This window comes from Phaseolus vulgaris, chromosome 11 (genome assembly GCF_000499845.2).
Source record: "Phaseolus vulgaris cultivar G19833 chromosome 11, P. vulgaris v2.0, whole genome shotgun sequence".
NCBI classification, from domain to species: Eukaryota; Viridiplantae; Streptophyta; class Magnoliopsida; order Fabales; family Fabaceae; genus Phaseolus; species Phaseolus vulgaris.
Window position 1 is genome coordinate 19,890,574 of NC_023749.2, and position 18,255 is coordinate 19,908,828.

Consider the following 18,255-nt stretch of genomic DNA (forward strand, 5'->3'; position numbering starts at 1 on the left):
ATTTTTGCCTGTGATTCTGTGACCTAACTTGAGCGTCGGAGTGCAAACGGCCGCTAGAGGCGCCGTCTGTGTGTTTTGCAGGTTGTGTTTGAAGTTCCCGGAGAAGGTTCTAAGAGCATTCTTGCAGATAGCACAGTTGCATAGGCGGGGTAAGGAAGCGACAAAGTAATTCCTCCACGTTAGAGTTGGCAACAGGATCAAGGATAAAGAAACTAAACTAATTTTTTGGTCATCTTGGACCTTATACATATGAAAATAATGGTCAACCTTAGTCTTCCATTCTAAGCACATTAGGATCATTATCACCATTAAAACTAGGGACTCGTCGATGCCACCATCGCCTCCGAGAGCGTTCCCTATGCCATTCTCCCCTGAAATCATGCAAACCGTGGTACCTCCCAACCTAGTGGGAGTGAAGGCGTTGTTCACAGGGGTAGAAGATCCAGAAGCGCATTTGACGGCGTTCCACACTCAGATGATGCTGTCTGGGGGCTCAGATGCCGTGTATTGCAAGATATTCATGAGTACACTGAGTGGAATCGCCATGGAATGGTTCGTGAGTCTGCCAGAGGGTCATATCACGTCCTTCCATCAGTTTTCGAAGCTTTTCACTGAGCAGTACATCGTTAACAGAGCACCTTCAGTGGTGTCGTACGATCTGTTCAATGTACGCCAATATCAAGGTGAGTCGCTGAAAGACTACCTCAACCGCTTCGGAGCACAAGTGATTAGATTGCCCAACAAGGACGAGGATATGCTGGTGCATGCGTTTAAGAAGGGAGTGCTGCCTGGTCCCTTCAATGAGTCGCTCATCAGAAGCCATCCCAGCACCTTTGCGGAGATTCGGCGACGCGCGGTGGCGCACATAGTGGCAGAGATAGAGGTTTCTGAGAAAAGAGGAAGTGTTGCACCACTAAAGCCGCGTGGAGGACAAGGGAAGCAACAGCAGCACACGAGGGTGCATGAGGCAAAGGAGGGAAAGAAGGTGCAGGGTAAACCTCGTCCTTATGCACCCAGGAAGGACCAGGGCAGGGGGCGCGCAAGGGAGAATAATGCACCCCCAAGATACGATTTCATGGTAGGGTTGGCGGATCTGATCGCCCTTCCTGCCATAGCCGCCAGACTCCGAGTACCAGAGAAGACAGATAAGGTACTTGGGAGGAAAAAGAACGAGTGATGTGAGTTTCACCAAGCCTTTGGCCACACACTCCGCTCCTGCTTGGCGTTGGGACACCAGCTGGCGGAGTTGGTAAAGTCTGGGTTCCTGGCAGATTACCTGCGGGAGGCACAGGGTGATCGCGCATCGGGGGCCCAGGTAGGAGAACAGCAGCATGAAATCCCTGTGCACGGGGAGGTGCAAACGATTGCGGGGGGCTTCTCCGGTGGGGGATGCACCGCATCACAAAGAAGAAGGTATGCTCGATCGGTTATGGCCGTGGACTCAGTGGACGAGGGCCATTTCCCCGAGGTAGATATCACTTTCAAGAAAGCTGATCTACGGGACGCTGTACCGCACGACAACGATCCTGTGGTCATCTCCCTCATCACAACAGGAAGGCGAGTGCACAGAGTGCTCGTAGACCAAGGGAGCTCGGCAGACGTCATGTTCTGGTCGACGTTCAACAAGTTGCAGCTGTCTCCCGATCAACTAAGGTCGTATACCGGATGTCTTTACGGCTTTGCAGGGGATCAGGTAGAGGTGCGGGGGTATATTGAGCTGAGGACGACGTTCACCGATGGAACCACAGCCCGCACCGAAAAGATAAGGTACTTGGTTGTGAACGCCCCTTCTGCGTACAACGTCTTGCTGGGAAGGCCAACACTCAATAGGTTGGGTGCGGTGCCATCGACGAGGCACATGAAGCTGAAGCTGCCGTCGATGGAGGGGACCGTAATAACCATCAAGTCAGATCAGGCTGAGGCTAGGCGCTGTTATGTGAACAGCCTCAGGCAGAAAAGGAGCATATGCCATGTCACCTCAACACCACCACCAGGTGTGCTCGAAGAGCGATCGGTGGTTAGGGGAACGCTTGGCGATCAGGAGATGGAGGCTGCTACGCTGGGGGGCTCCCGGGTAGCTCAGGTGGAAGCAGAGGAGCAGGGCATGATCACTCCTCGCGAGTCAGGGATCGCGAGGGCGGTCATCGCCAGCGAGAGAAGACCCCACCCAGCTGAGGGGTGGGTAGAAGTAGATATAACGGGGAAAAAGTTCAAGTTGGGAGGATCGCTCGGCGAAGAAGAGCGAGGGCTGATCGCCGGGGTGATCGAGAAGCACATGGGCGCGTTCGCATGGTCAGCATCTGACATGCCAGGAATCAACCCTGACTTCCTTTGCCATCGCCTGTCGATGGATCCTAAAGTCCGACCTGTGCGTCAGAGGTGAAGGAAATTCAACGAGGAGAAGAGGAAAGTGATCCACGACGAAGCGCAAAAGCTCCTTGCCGCAGGGCACGTCAGGGAGATCCAGTACCCAGAGTGGCTAGCGAACGTGGTACTGGTTCAGAAGCCAAACGGCAAGTGGAGGATGTGCGTGGACTTCACTGACCTCAACAAGGCATGCTCCAAAGATTCCTACCCTCTACCCAGTATAGACGCTCTGGTGGATAGCGCATCAGGGGGGAAGCTACTCAGTTTCTTGGATGCATTCTCAAGATACAACCAGATCAGAATGCACCCCAGGGATGAATGCAAGACAACATTCATGACTGAACGGTCTTGCTACTGCTACAAGGTAATGCCTTTCAGGCTGAAGAATGCGGGGGCTACCTATCAGCGACTTATGGATAGGGTGCTCTCGCCCATGCTTGGAAGAAACGTGCATGCATATGTAGATGACATGGTGGTCACATCCCGAGAGAAGGAGCATCATGTGGCCGATCTGGAGGAATTATTCAACACCATCGCCAGGTACAGGTTGAAGCTCAACCCTGAGAAATGTATTTTTGGCGTGGAGGCAGGGAAGTTCTTGGGTTTCCTCCTGACAGAGCGTGGAATCGAAGCTAATCCAGAGAAGTGCGCAGCAATCGTGGCAATGAGGAGTCCAACGACGGTGAAGGAGGTGCAACAACTCACCGGTCGGCTGGCAGCATTATCCCGGTTTATGTCCGCTGGAGGGGAGAAAGGTCATCCGCACTTCCAGTGTCTTAAACGCAACAGCAGATTCCTTTGGACACAGGAGTGCGAGGAGGCCTTCATCAAGTTGAAGGAGTACCTGGCAAGCCCACCGGTCTTGCGTAAACCACAAGTGGGCACCCCTCTTCGTCTATACTTTGCCGTGACGGAGAGAGCAGTCAGTTCAGTCCTGGTGCAAGAGCAAGATCAGGTTCAGAAGCTTGTGTACTTTGTGAGTAAGGTACTGCAAGGCCCTGAAACAAGGTACCAAGCCCTTGAGAAGGCTGCCCTGACGGTAGTATTTTCAGCAAGAAGACTCAGACATTATTTCCACAGCTTCACAGTAGTGGTAATGACAGATCTGCCCATCCAAAAGGTGATAAAGAAACCAGACGTAGCGGGAAGGATGGTCAAGTGGGTGGTGGAATTGTCAGAGTTCGACATTCAGTACGAGCCCCGAGGACCGATAAAGGGGCAGGTGTTCGCCGACTTTGTGGTCGAGCTGTCGTCGGTCGCGACACCTTCAGAAGGTTTAGACTTCCGATGGGTATTATCAGTGGATGGCTCATCCAATCAGCAGGGGAGCGGCGCTGGGGTCATTTTGGAAGGCCCGAACGGAGTGCTGATCGAGCAGTCCCTCCGCTTTGCCTTCAAGGCTAGCAACAATCAGGCGGAGTATGAAGCCCTGATCGCAGGAATGTTGCTAGCAAGAGAAATGGGAGCAAGAAGTCTGGTTGCTAAGAGTGACTCTTTTCTAGTCACCGGGCAAGTTACAGGGGAATTCCAGGCGAAAGATCCCCAGATGGCAGCTTACCTGGAATACGTACGGCTCCTGAAGAAGTCCTTCACCGAGTTTGAACTAATTCATGTGCCGAGAGAGTAAAATGCCAGAGCAGACCTGCTTTGCCAAGCTGGCCAGCTCAGGCAAGGGGGGAAAACAGAGGACCGTCATTCAGGAGACCTTGAAGGTACCGCGAGCGTTCGTGTCAGTCAACCAGGTACTTCAAGTGTACAAATCGATGGAGCGTCTGGCGATCGGTCATCGTTCGCTGACTCAAGAGACGTTGAAAGAGGTGATGGAAGTGTGCGCTGTTAGGGAGCCCGACACGTGGATAACACCGTACCAGTTGTACTTAGAAGATGTTGTACTCCCACTTGACCCGACAGAGGCAAAAAGAATAAAGAGGAGCTCGAGTAAGTTTACTTTGATCGATGGAAACCTGTTTAGATTTGGGTTTTCTCATCCTGTGCAGATCTGTGTGTATGGCGAGCAATGCACTAGACTTATGTCAGAGCTACACGAGGGGGTATGTGGAAGTCACGTAGGTGGTCGCGCTTTGGCAAGTAGGATCCTCCGCGCGGGGTACTACTGGCCAACGTTGAAGGAAGACTGCGTGAGGTATGTTCAACGTTGCAAACAGTGTCAACTTCACGCAGATTGGCATAAGGCACCTCCCGAGGAGTTGAAGTCCATCCATAGCCCGTGGCCATTTCACACATGGGGAATCGACATCCTAGGACCTTTTCCCCTGGCGATAAGGCAGATGAAGTTCCTCATCGTGGCCATCGAGTATTTCACCAAGTGGGTGGAGGCAGAACCAGTCGCGCACATCACCGCACAGAAAGTCGAGGACTTTGTTTGGAAGAACATTGTCTGTCGTTTCGGAGTACCCAAGAGGCTGGTCTCCGACAATGGCACCCAGTTCACAAGTCATCAGCTAAGGAAGATGTGCGAGGAGTTAAAGATACAACAGGTTTTCGCCTCGGTGGAACACCCACAAACCAATGGGCAGGTGGAGTCAGCCAACCGAGTACTGCTCAGGGGGCTGAAGCGAAGACTAGAGAAAGCTAAAGGAAAATGGGCAGAGGAGGTCCCCAGAATCGTATGGTCCTACCATACCACTCCACAGTCCAGCACCCATGAGACACACTTTAGCCTTGTCTACGGGACAGATGCCATGATTCCCGTGGAGATACAGGAGAGCTCCCCCAGGTTTTTGAATTTCATTGCCGAAGAATCCAACGAAGAGCGAAAGGTGAATCTCGACCTACTGGACGAAGTGCGAGAAGAAGCCAGAGTTAGTGCTGAAGCCGTCAAGAGAAGAGTAGAACGGAGGCACAACTCCAAGGTGAGGCTCAGGCGCTTCCAGGAAGGTGATCTGGTGATGAGAAAGGCGCATCAGAATGAGATGGAAAACAAGTTGTCTCCAAAGTGGACAGGTCCATACAGAGTGGTTGAGGCATTGGAGAATGGAGCTTATCGGCTGGAAACTCTGGAGGGAGGAGCAATCCCCAGAACGTGGAACGCTACCCACTTGAAATTTTATTTCAGTTGAGTTGTAAAGTAGTTGCGTTCTCGCGCTAAAGACACACTCAGTGTATATACTGAAAACAGTTGAACAGATAAGGGGGCACTCTTTTCCCTAAGAAGGGTTTTTAACGAGGCCACCCAATGAAAAGATTATCAGCATATCAAGTGTGCGAGAGTTTTCAAGTTAAAATCCTCCTCGCCCCAGGTGCGAGTCCAGGTGATCGGTTAGGCCTTATTCGCCCTAGGCGCGAGTATGGGCGCTAACCTAAGTCCTCCTCACCCCAGGCGTGAGTGCAGGAGACTAGGGTTCGAAAAGCCAGGGGTGCTAGTAAGACCAAGAGAGGGAAAGGAAGGATTTCGAAAAACGTCCTTACCCACTTGGCATATACCAATATTGGCCCAGTAAAGCTCTTAGTTTAAATCCTTCTCACCCCAGGAGTGAGGAAGGGAAAGAACGACCCGATCCGCCCAAGGTTGATGACCTTGGGGAAGATAAGAGGGGCTATCGAGAAACACTCTTCTTCCCCCAAAACAAGGCATCACCTCTGACGATCGATGTCAAAGTCCTCTATGCACTTAGCGCTAGAGCGACACAGAAGCAAGGTGAAGACCGAAGAACGATGACTGATGAGTTGTCGGTGGATATGCTAGTGCATAGTGCCTTGTCGGAGGAAGCTTTCCCAAACAAGTTCTTACACAACAAGCCGAAGCAGTAAGACTATGCCTAGTCAGTCATCTAGTACGAAGTTATGCATAAGAACTGTTAAAGAAAAAGCTAAGGGGTTGTTAGTCGTGATCATGGTAGAGGCCAAGATCAAAGAGTACAGATCGCGCTAAACCTCAGCTAGTTAACAGTTAGTTGGGTGTAAAAAGAAAGATGAAGCTTAAGAAGATACGAGAGAAGAAACATATAGCTGAAGCAAGTATATATTCACACCAAGGTCTATACAAGTTTCAAGTAAAGGAATTGTGCAGAAATATGAAATTACAAGAAGAAAACTTAAGAAGGAGGAATGAGCTTGCCATCTACCACTTCGTGGTAGATGCTGAACTACGAGTGGTCCACGTCAGGAAGAACGCAACGAATCTGCTCGAATGCCAACTCGAACCCATCAGCAAGGGCGTCAGCACCCACGTTCATAAGTTCGGCGTTGTCAGCTTCGAGCTTTTGCTTTGAAGTCTCCAAGGCGTTCTTCTCAATGGTGAGGGAAGCAATGGAAGAGGCAGCTTCTCCCAGTTTGCCCTTTGCTTCGGCAAGCTCGACCTTCACCGCAGAAAGCTCGCCCACTGCCTTCTCAAGTTTCTTCCCCCCTTCAGTGGCCTCCTCCTTGGTAGACTTGAGATCCCCCGCTAGTTGTGAGTTCAGTTGGCGTAGGGAGGAAGTCTCAACCTCCAAGTTGATTACCTTGCTCCTCAGCTCCACCACTTCGCTGTCCAGAGCGTTGATAACTTGCCCCATCAAGATCTCAGTCTTGATGGTCTCTTGGACCTGCGATAGGTACTCTTTCCTGGACTTTTCCACCATATCCCTCATCAGGTCTACGGAACCTTGGGCAGCCTCAAAGTCACTCTGCAGTGACTCCTTGTCGTGCTCAAGCTCCTTGATCCTCTTCTCCAGGACTAGTTGCTTGCGGTGCTGGGTGGAAAACTCTAGGGAAAGCACTATCTGCTTGGCCAAGTGCATGTCCACCTTCTGCCCACTCCACTCGAGAAGCTCCCGGCTGCGTACGAAATGTCGAACCAAGGCAATGACCCGACTGAAATTTTCATTGCTAGCGCCAGAGCTGCTTGGCTGCGAGCTGGCCTCACCACCTTCAGCAATAGCAGCAGAGGTTGGCGGTGGTGGTGATGCAGGAAGTCTTGAGAAACCCCCCGAGTGGGCAGAATCACTCCCAGCAGGTGGAGTGGGTTGACCAATAGCTTGGCTCGCTGGGGGTGGAGGCGGAAGTGATGCTGGAGACAGAAGTTGAGGCGTCGGAGATGGTAGGCGCTGAGGGGAGGGAGAGGAAGCTGGTGCTGAGGCAGGTTGAGTAGGAGGAGGTGGGGGTGAACCCTCCTCGATCTGTACCACTTCAATTTCCCCAAGCCTAAGAGACGAAGCCCCCCCAACCTCTTGGTGTTTCCTCTTGCGATGTATGAGAGGAGAGCCAGAACTCTCCTCCTCAGTTGAGGGGGTAGGATCAGCAGCGACCGCCACAGTTGCGGGAAAGGCCTTTACTAGCCTTCTTCTCTTCTTCTCTGGCTCGGGGCCTTCAGCTGGCGCGACCGAGAGAGGGGGAGCTGCGATGGGCTCGGTGGTAGAGGAGGAAGAACCAGTCCCCTTGGCTCCCTTGGTCCGGGCAAGCTCCAGTAATGCCCTCCTCCTATCTTTCCCTGAAGTCATGTCTACATCAAGGGTAAAAAGAAGAGTTAGATGGCATAATTATGCAAGTGGATAAAATGTTATGCAAGTATGCATGAGAGTGTGCAAGTATTCTAAGAGGTGCAAGAAGAAGAGCCTACCTATGTATTTATTCAGAGACACCACATCAAACTCGTGTTTGATGAGAAGGGCCGAGTTATATTTTTCCCCTAGGAGCAACCTACACAGCTTGCACTCGTAGGGAGCCATGGCTTCAAGGCCCTGGGGTTTCTTAAACTCGACTCCAGGAACCCAATAAAGGGGAAACCCCTCGAGCAGCGTTGGGCTTTGCTGGGTATCATGTAGAACCTGCCCTTCCAATCTTTAAACGATTGCTGGTACAGGCCCAAGATCACTCGTCCAGCAACTCCATTCAGGCTGACCCAAGACCTATCCCCAGGGTTCTTCGCCTCGAAGAAATGTAGGAAGACGTCTACTGAGGCGTTATGCCCAAAGTAGTTGCAGAGGATCTCGAATGCCCGTATGAAAGCCCAGGCATTCGGGTGGAGTTCGCAAGGGGCGACGTTCAGCTCCATCATAGGTGAAGAGCAAGCGCAACTTCAACCTTTTGAAGATGGCGGAGTATATGAAGGTGAAGGGCACCCCATTGGTAGCCCTATCGTCCATGCAGATTGGCATCCCTCGAGGAGGAATGCGTATACGAACGTTGAAATCGTTCTCCCTGTCGATGGCGCAGGAGGGCTCATCAAGGTCGTTGCTCAGAAGGGTCTTGAGGTGGCCTTTCGGTAGTTGAGTGGAAGTTTCGGCTAGCAATGCCAGGGGAGCCCAATCGTAGACCCTGGCGTAGTCCTGATAGGGAGCTGCATTAGGTGGAGGTGACGCTGGTGCACTTGCTGAAGGCTGTGCACCAGAGGATGAGGCAACGATGCGAGCAGTTTGCTTCAAGCGAGCCATTGCGAGATAACTGCAATGCAGGAAAGCAAAAGGTCATATGAACGGAAGAAGAGGGAATGATGAATGGTTCAGTGAAAAACAGAGGAAGGGAAGAAGAAAGAAAGGTCCAGGCGAAGAAGAGGAAGAGGGAGAAGTAGAAAGCGAAGTGAGAAACGCAAAAAACCCTAGCGCGGGTTGAGAAGAAGAAAAACAGAGAAGTTGAATGCATGGTAGTGAAAGAGATGAATGCAATCGGTGAAAAGAACCTAAATGGATCAAGGAAGAAGAAAAGTCATACCTTTGGATGATCGCGGAAGGTCTTGAGGTAGAAAGCTCGAAGAAAGTTGGGCGCGCAGAGAGGAGATTCGAAGCAAGTCTGAGAGTTGGAGTATTGAAGAAGATGATGAAACAGTGAAGGCGCGCGCCTATTTGAATAAGGGAAGCATTAGCGACACTCCACGCTGACCATTGTTGCGTGCACGTGTCGCGAGATTAAGGGAGGAAGTCATAACGTCAAAAGGCAACACATGAGGTGGCACGTGATGTGGCCCCACTTGCCACGTGGACCGAGAGCGCGACCACTTATTCTCTTCGCTGAGAACGAGTTCACAGCTCGAGACTAGGGGGCCTGTGATCCGGTCGGTCATCGGTAGTCGATGACGTCAGCAGCAAATAACCACGTGGACCACTCGCAGGGTGACACGTGGATCAGGTGGCAGAGAAATCAGGGATGAGATCACCCAGTACGGTGATCGGTGGTCAGTAACCGAGTGGCCACCGACAGATCAGTTCCAAGATAAACACCCGGGGGGAGAACGCGAGAAGCAATAGAGCACCCATCAGTCATCGGATGCATGGTCATCGGGGTTTCGTGTTACACGCAGTTAAACTGGGACTGAGAGTCCCAGCGAGAGCGTTACGCATGGACTTCGCATGATCGTATCTCAGAAAAAAAGAGGGGCTGCTCGCCGGAAGAATCGTGCACGAGAGTGGCCTGAGAGAGTTAGCAAACCAGTCAGTGATTGGTGACTCTCTTAACCCATTACGTGCATGACATCGTGAAGGGGAAATCGTGTATGCAGAGAGCAATGCTTGGTGAGTGTGCCTAGTCCAGCCACACCTGGCGTTCTCCTGGGAGTGTGCGATTCACCCAGATGGAAGAAACGCGCTAAGTTACTCCGCAAGGGAATAACTTAGGCGCACAAAGAGATGCGCTAGAGCCCTTCAGGTAGTGGCACGTGTACGGTTAGATGTGAGTTGCATGCCTCCACGTGTCACCATCTGAGAAGGGCGCGACCAAGATAAAGGTGCATTCCGCGTCTTGAAAGGTACACACAGAAAACACAGACACACGCGTCTTTACTGATTGTGGTACGTTTTCGGACAAGAGCGTAACGGAATTCTGACACACGCAGAGAACAGCGTAACAGAATTCTGTTAGGCACAGACACAGAGAGAGAATCAAAAGGAGATTGAGTGAGATTATTTTTGTTGGTGATTCTGTGACCTAACTTGAGCGTCGGAGTGCAAACGGCCGCTAGAGGCGCCGTCTGTGTGTTTTGCAGGTTGCGTTTGAAGTTCCCGGAGAAGGTTCTAAGAGCATTCTTGCAGATAGCACAGTTGCATAGGTGGGGTAAGGAAGCGACAAAGCAATTCCTCCACGTTAGAGTTGGCGACAGGATCAAGGATAAAGAAACTAAACTAAGTTTTTGGTCATCTTGGACCTTATACATATGAAAATAATGGTCAACCTTAGTCTCCCATTCTAAATACACATTAGGATCATTATCACCATTAAAACTAGGGACTTGTCCACAAGAAATGTTGAACACTTGGTGATATCTTTGGTCACGGGTATAGCTCTCTTCATGAGAATGATGGTGATGCTTCCTTCTTCTATGTTCCTCTTCACGGCCTAAGGCATTTGAAGAACCTCTTGATGAAGGTCTATGTGAATGATGCCCATCATTGATAGAGTGAGATGGCCTAGCTTGTTGCACCTCCATCTTTTGCAATTTCTCTTCCAAACGCCTAATGGAGCGTTGAGCTTCATGCAATTCACCAAGGACTGAAGCTTTGGAAGGAGAATGCTGCTTGTAGGATGCATCACTTGAAAATCCAGCCATTTGCAAATAAAAAAACAGCAAACACACAAAATAGCAAACAAGTTAAGAAACAAAATTAGCAAAAACAGTGAGTGTTTCAAACAAAATGCCGAAGTGAATTTAGGCAGAAAAATTTAGGTCACTCTCAAAGAAATAATGTCCTTGCACCAATATGATCTTGAGGCCTTGGAATCCTCAAATGAAAGATGTCAAAGCAAGCACACCAATCTCAAAGCCAACCACCACAAAACCAATGAAGCAATAAAGACAAACAAGAAAAAGTATAAGCAAAGAAAGGCTAGAACAAAAGGAAAACTAAATGTTTGACAAACTCAAAGAGTAATGAACAAAAGACAAGCAAGAAAATTAAAGAACTCAATGAGAAAGTAGGCACACAAAAGAATACTTAAGGAAAAGCACTAGAGTAGATGAAGAAAACAAAAAATTAGCTACTGGAAATTTTTTTTTTATGCAAACTGTGCTTGATGTTCACTGATTTAACTGGAATGATATAGAGCGAACTGGATTATGAAATTTAAACCACAGAAACTTAAAGATGTTAAATCAATAATGGCACTGGAATAACTTAAAAACAGTAAGCCAATTAATTGAAATAAATTTTTCAAAATCGCTGCCAGATTACTTACCGTATTCTTTTCGGCAGAATTGTACACTTTTGTTATTTTATTTATCATTTTTTGTGTACTTTTAATTTTTGGTTAATTCTTTTTTCTACTCTTTTCTAACACTTTGAATAACACAAATCCAGAATTTCAGAATTTTCCAGTGAGTAAATCAATTGCAATAAGGAAAAACAGTAAGCACGTTTTCAGAAACAGAGGAATCCTAATAGGAATGAAAAACAGAATTATGAACTAGCAAAGACATAATGGAAAATGATGTATAGGAACTTGTATAGATCTAGAATACAAGCATGAACTCAAACTAAAACAGAAAATGCACAAAGGATCAATATCAAATTCAGAAAATTATATGACACTAAAGCAAGAAACAATCAAAAGCAATAAAAGTACTACTAGAAGTGATGACAATTATGGAAAAACAAGACTAAGACAAAACTTGTATGGATTCAAAAAGGAAAATACTCAAACATATGATAGGCACAAAAATTAAAACAGCAAGCAATACACAAATAAGCCTAAAACAGAACCTTAAATTGCAAGAAATTAAAAGAGCTCTTGAAATAAAGTGCTACACAACTCAACAATTAAACAAAAACACACCTAAACTCTTGATACCACATGATGTGATTCCAATAGCAAAGAAGAGAATGATTCTTAACATTCTTAGGAATCAACTTGAGTTGGACAATTGTTAGGCACTTTTTCTTAGAATTGGATCAATGTTCTAAGTCAAGAACTCACCAAAACTGGCACCAAATCTGATGAGAATCAAATAAAGAAGGCTTTTATTAAGGGAGGAAGAGGACATCCACCCTCACGTTTGAAGTTCTTCCTTCTAGTATTCTCAAAATTAAAAGAAGACATAAAATAAAGTAAGGATCAAGCCTAAAGCCAAAGAAGTCTACAAGCCGTCAAAGAATGGGCTTCAAATAAATATCTCTCTTTATAGTTTCTTTTATAAAATGTAGAATGTTTAAATATATAGTTTTTAGGAAGGTGCTTAGAGGGAAACCTTAGATACCTCTTTTGTAAAAGCATCTTTAGGCATTAGTTTAGAATTTTCTAGATGGTGACTTTTCATGCTTCACTTTAGGTGCTAGAAGTGAGTAGCATGCAAGGGACTTTTGGTTAGCTTGTTTTGTAAGATTCATGACCAGCCCTTGCTCCTATAAAAGGAGGGCTTAGGTCCTTCATAATGCAGATTTGGAATTTGTAGTAAAGAAACAAGAAGGATGACAAAGGATCAATATCAAATTCAGAAAATTATATGACACTAAAGCAAGAAACAATCAGAAGCAATAAAAGTACTACTAGAAGTGATGACAATTATGGATAAACAAAACTAAGACAAAACTTGTATGGATTCAAAAAGGAAAATACTTAAACATATGATAGGCACAAAAATTAAAGCAGCAAGCAATACTCAAATAAGCCTAAAACAGAACCTTAAATTGCAAGAAATTAAAAGAGCTCTTGAAATAAAGTGCTACACAACTCAACAATTAAATAAGAACACACCTAAACTCTTGATACCACATGATGTGATTCCAATAGCAAAGAAGAGAATGATTCTTGACATTCTTAGGAATCAACTTGAGTTGGACAATTGTTAGGCACTTTTTCTTAGAATTGGATCAATGTTCTAAGTCAAGAACTCACCAAAACTGGCACCAAATCTGATGAGAATCAAATAAAGAAGGCTTTTATTAAGGGAGGAAGAGGACATCCACCCTCACGTTTGAAGTTCTTCCTTCTAGTATTCTCAAAATTAAAAGAAGACATAAAATAAAGTAAGGATCAAGCCTAAAGCCAAAGAAGTCTACAAGCCGTCAAAGAATGGGCTTCAAATAAATATCTCTCTTTATAGTTTCTTTTATAAAATGTAGAATGTTTAAATATATAGTTTTTAGGAAGGTGCTTAGAGGGAAACCTTAGATACCTCTTTTGTAAAAGCATCTTTAGGCATTAGTTTAGAATTTTCTAGATGGTGACTTTTCATGCTTCACTTTAGGTGCTAGAAGTGAGTAGCATGCAAGGGACTTTTGGTTAGCTTGTTTTGTAAGATTCATGACCAGCCCTTGCTCCTATAAAAGGAGGGCTTAGGTCCTTCATAATGCAGATTTGGAATTTGTAGTAAAGAAACAAGAAGGATGACAAAGGATCAATATCAAATTCAGAAAATTATATGACACTAAAGCAAGAAACAATCAGAAGCAATAAAAGTACTACTAGAAGTGATGACAATTATGGACAAACAAAACTAAGACAAAACTTGTATGGATTCAAAAAGGAAAATACTTAAACATATGATAGGCACAAAAATTAAAGCAGCAAGCAATACTCAAATAAGCCTAAAACAGAATCTTAAATTGCAAGAAATTAAAAGAGCTCTTGAAATAAAGTGCTACACAACTCAACAATTAAATAAGAACACACCTAAACTCTTGATACCACATGATGTGATTCCAATAGCAAAGAAGAGAATGATTCTTGACATTCTTAGGAATCAACTTGAGTTGGACAATTGTTAGGCACTTTTTCTTAGAATTGGATCAATGTTCTAAGTCAAGAACTCACCAAAACTGGCACCAAATCTGATGAGAATCAAATAAAGAAGGCTTTTATTAAGGGAGGAAGAGGACATCCACCCTCACGTTTGAAGTTCTTCCTTCTAGTATTCTCAAAATTAAAAGAAGACATAAAATAAAGTAAGGATCAAGCCTAAAGCCAAAGAAGTCTACAAGCCGTCAAAGAATGGGCTTCAAATAAATATCTCTCTTTATAGTTTCTTTTATAAAATGTAGAATGTTTAAATATATAGTTTTTAGGAAGGTGCTTAGAGGGAAACCTTAGATACCTCTTTTGTAAAAGCATCTTTAGGCATTAGTTTAGAATTTTCTAGAAGGTTACTCTTCATGCTTCACTTTAGGTGCTAGAAGTGAGTAGCATGCAAGGGACTTTTGGTTAGCTTGTTTTGTAAGATTCATGACCAGCCCTTGTTCCTATAAAAGGAGGGCTTAGGTCCTTCATAATGCAGATTTGGAATTTGTAGTAAAGAAACAAGAAGGATGACAAAGGATCAATATCAAATTCAGAAAATTATATGACACTAAAGCAAGAAACAATCAAAAGCAATAAAAGTACTACTAGAAGTGATGACAATTATGGAAAAACAAGACTAAGACAAAACTTGTATGGATTCAAAAAGGAAAATACTCAAACATATGATAGGCACAAAAATTAAAACAGCAAGCAATACTCAAATAAGCCTAAAACAGAACCTTAAATTGCAAGAAATTAAAAGAGCTCTTGAAATAAAGTGCTACACAACTCAACAATTAAACAAGAACACACGTAAACTCTTGATACCACATGATGTGATTCCAATAGCAAAGAAGAGAATGAATCTTGACATTCTTAGGAATCAACTTGAGTTGGAGAATTGTTAGGCACTTTTTCTTAGAATTGGATCAATGTTCTAAGTCAAGAACTCACCAAAACTAGCACCAAATCTGATGAGAATCAAATAAAGGAGGCTTTTATTAAGGGAGGAAGAGGACATCCACCCTCACATTTGAAGTTCTTCCTTCTAGTCTTCTCAAAATTAAAAGAAGACATAAAATAAAGTAAGGATCAAGCCTAAAGCCAAAGAAGTCTACAAGCCGTCAAAGAATGGGCTTCAAATAAATATCTCTCTTTATAGTTTCTTTTATAAAATGTAGAATGTTTAAATATATAGTTTTTAGGAAGGTGCTTAGAGGGAAACCTTAGATACCTCTTTTGTAAAAGCATCTTTAGGCATTAGTTTAGAATTTTCTAGAAGGTGACTCTTCATGCTTCACTTTAGGTGCTAGAAGTGTGTAGCATGCAAGGGACTTTTGGTTAGCTTGTTTTGTAAGATTCATGACCAGCCCTTGCTCCTATAAAAGGAGGGCTTAGGTCCTTCATAATGCAGATTTGGAATTTGTAGTAAAGAAACAAGAAGGATGACAAAGGATCAATATCAAATTCAGAAAATTCTATGACACTAAAGCAAGAAACAATCAAAAGCAATAAAAGTACTAATAGAAATGATGACAATTATGGAAAAACAAGACTAAGACAAAACTTGTATGGATTCAAAAAGGAAAATACTCAAACATATGATAGGCACAAAAATAAAACAGCAAGCAATACTCAAATAAGCCTAAAACAGAACCTTAAATTGCAAGAAATTAAAAGAGCTCTTGAAATAAAGTGCTACACAAATCAACAATTAAACAAGAACACACCTAAACTCTTGATACCACATGATGTGATTGAGTGATTGAGTGAGTGAGATTTGATATCTCCTCTTCCTAGTCTCATCTTGAGAGCCTTGGTTCCCTCAAGTGGCGGCAATTCACACTTATCTTGGAGCAATCACACTTCAAGTGGCGTGTTCATCAACCAAGTTCTTCATCCACATAAGTTTCCTCTCTTCTCCATTTAGTTCTTCCATTTCCATGTCCATATGAACTCTAAAACAAGTGTAGTTTCTTTTATTCGGTTCATCTTCCTTTTCTTGCACTTTGGTTCGGTTCTTTTCAATTTCTTACTGTTTTAATTCAGTTCAGTAGCTCCTTTTCATTTTTGTTCGGTTCAATTGCTTTCTTTAGAGTTTCAATCGGTTCATTTCCTTTCTTGTTCAATTTAATCGGTTCAATTGGCAAGAAATGGGTCTTCCATGTGAGTTTGGTGTTTGGTGCAAGTTTTAGTGAGTTCTTGAAACATAGAACATTGATCCATTTCTATTAAAAGTGCCTATTCATTCTCCAACTCAAGTTGATTCCATAAAATGTCAAAGAATCATCTATATCTTGCTATTGGAATCATATCTTGCTATTTATTTGAAGCCCATTCTTTGACGGCTTGTAGACTTCTTTGGCTTTAGGCTTGATCCTTACTTTATTTTATGTCTTCTTTTAATTTTGAGAAGACTAGAAGGAAGAACTTCAAATGTGAGGGTGGATGTCCTCTTCCTCCCTTAATAAAAGCCTCCTTTATTTGATTCTCATCAAAATCCAAACTCATATGGAAGTTCCTCATATTGTCAAATTGAACCAATAAAAAAAGGTAAAAATCAAAAGCACCGAATAGAATTGAACAAGAACTAAAATGAACCGAACAAAATGAATTAAAAGGCAAGTGAACTGAAAAGGAGTGCTGGAAACAGAAATGCACCGAACCAAAAACAGAAAAGAAGAAGAACAGCTGCTGGAAACATAAAACAACCGAACCAAAACTCAAGAACACAAGCTAAACTTGAACAATTGAAAGAGAAGGAAGGAAGGAGAAAAGAATGCTCATGAAGATGGATGTAAGGTTGGATGATCACGCCACTAGAAGGATGGTTGCTCCTAGATGAGTGTACTGCCGCCACTTGAGGACACCATGGATCCTTCAAGATAAGACTAGAGAAGAAGGCTCAAAAGCTCTCCAATGCTCTCTCAAAAATTGAGTATAGTTTCTTTTCTCTAAATTCCAATCTGAAAAATACAAAAGGAGCACCTCTATTTATAGCCTAAGGTGCTGAAAAATAGGTGGGAAATTTCAAATAAACTCATTTGAAATTCCCACCAAAAACAAGTCACATGGGAGGTGTGACCTTTTTCTACTATGACACCTCCTAAAAACTACACCTACACCACTCTCCTAAGTCACATGGACAATGTGACTTTATTTTACATTTTCACACTCCTTTATTTAATAACCACACCTCCTAAAACTATACAAGAGTATTTCAAAGCTTGGCCTTGCCCCTCATGGGATGGGCTTGGGCTCTTTGGGCTTTGGCCTTCTTGGGTTTGGGTTTGGGCTTTGGGCTTGGGCCTCATCTTTATTTTATGTCTTCTTTTAATTTTGAGAAGACTAAAAGGAAGAACTTCAAATGTGAAGGTGGATGTCCTCTTCCTCCATTAATAAAAGCCTCCTTTATTTGATTCTCATCACTACCCCTCAGTCCACAACCAAGGAAACGCCATTCAACTTGGTATATGGTTCGGACGCTATGATCCCAGTTGAAATCCAGGAAAACTCACCACGTTTCCAGAACTTCGTGGTCGAGGAGTCGAATGAGGAAAGAAAGGTGAACTTGGACCTACTGGATGAAGTGAGGGAGGAAGCAAGGACTAAAGTTGAAGCCTTGAAAAGGAAGGTGGAGTACAAGTACAGCTCTAAGCTGAGACTTTGGCAGTTCCAGGTCGTTGACCTGGTAATGAGTAAGGCCCACTCGTACCAGTTAGAAAATAAGCTATCTCCCAAGTGGACCGGTCCTTTCAGAGTAACGGAGGCCCTTGGGAATGGAGCATACAGGCTCGAGACATTTGAAGGCGGCGCGATCCCTCGCACTTGGAACGCGACCAACCTGAAGTTTTATTTTAGTTAATCTTGCATTTGTGCATGTTTAAGGGGACACTCTTTTTCCCTTGAGATGGTTTTTTAATGAGGTCACCCGAATAAAATTTATTCAGTTAAATGTGCATTGCAATTAAACGAACCTCTCTCTTGTAGTGATAAGCCAAGAGTAGAACTAGTATGGTCCCCCAAGTGAACCTCCCTCTTGCGTAAGTTCACCAAGCCCGACAATAGTATGGTTCGCTGAAATAAAGGAACCTCTTCCCTTGAAGTGATACACAGAGAAACAGAGGTAGTTTAGTCTTCCCAATAAGCCCCTCTCGTGTAAGTTCACCAAGGCGAAGAATAGTATGGTTTGCTAAACTAAAAGAACCTTTTTCCTTGAAGTGATATGCACAAAGCAGAGGTAGTTTG

The 18,255-nt window shown here is 44.6% G+C and overlaps 2 protein-coding genes across 2 annotated transcripts; both read left to right on the top strand.

Moving 5' to 3' along the window:
- Positions 1-328: 328 nt before the first annotated feature.
- Positions 329-1,177, top strand: LOC137836494 (uncharacterized). Its single transcript, XM_068645180.1, has one exon. It carries the CDS (start codon positions 329-331, stop codon positions 1,175-1,177), a length of 849 nt encoding a protein of 282 aa, XP_068501281.1.
- Positions 1,178-17,494: 16,317 nt separating this feature from the next.
- Positions 17,495-17,872, top strand: LOC137836519 (uncharacterized). The gene has a single exon (XM_068645194.1). The coding sequence runs from the start codon at positions 17,495-17,497 to the stop codon at positions 17,870-17,872; it is 378 nt and encodes a 125-aa protein (XP_068501295.1).
- Positions 17,873-18,255: the final 383 nt, after the last annotated feature.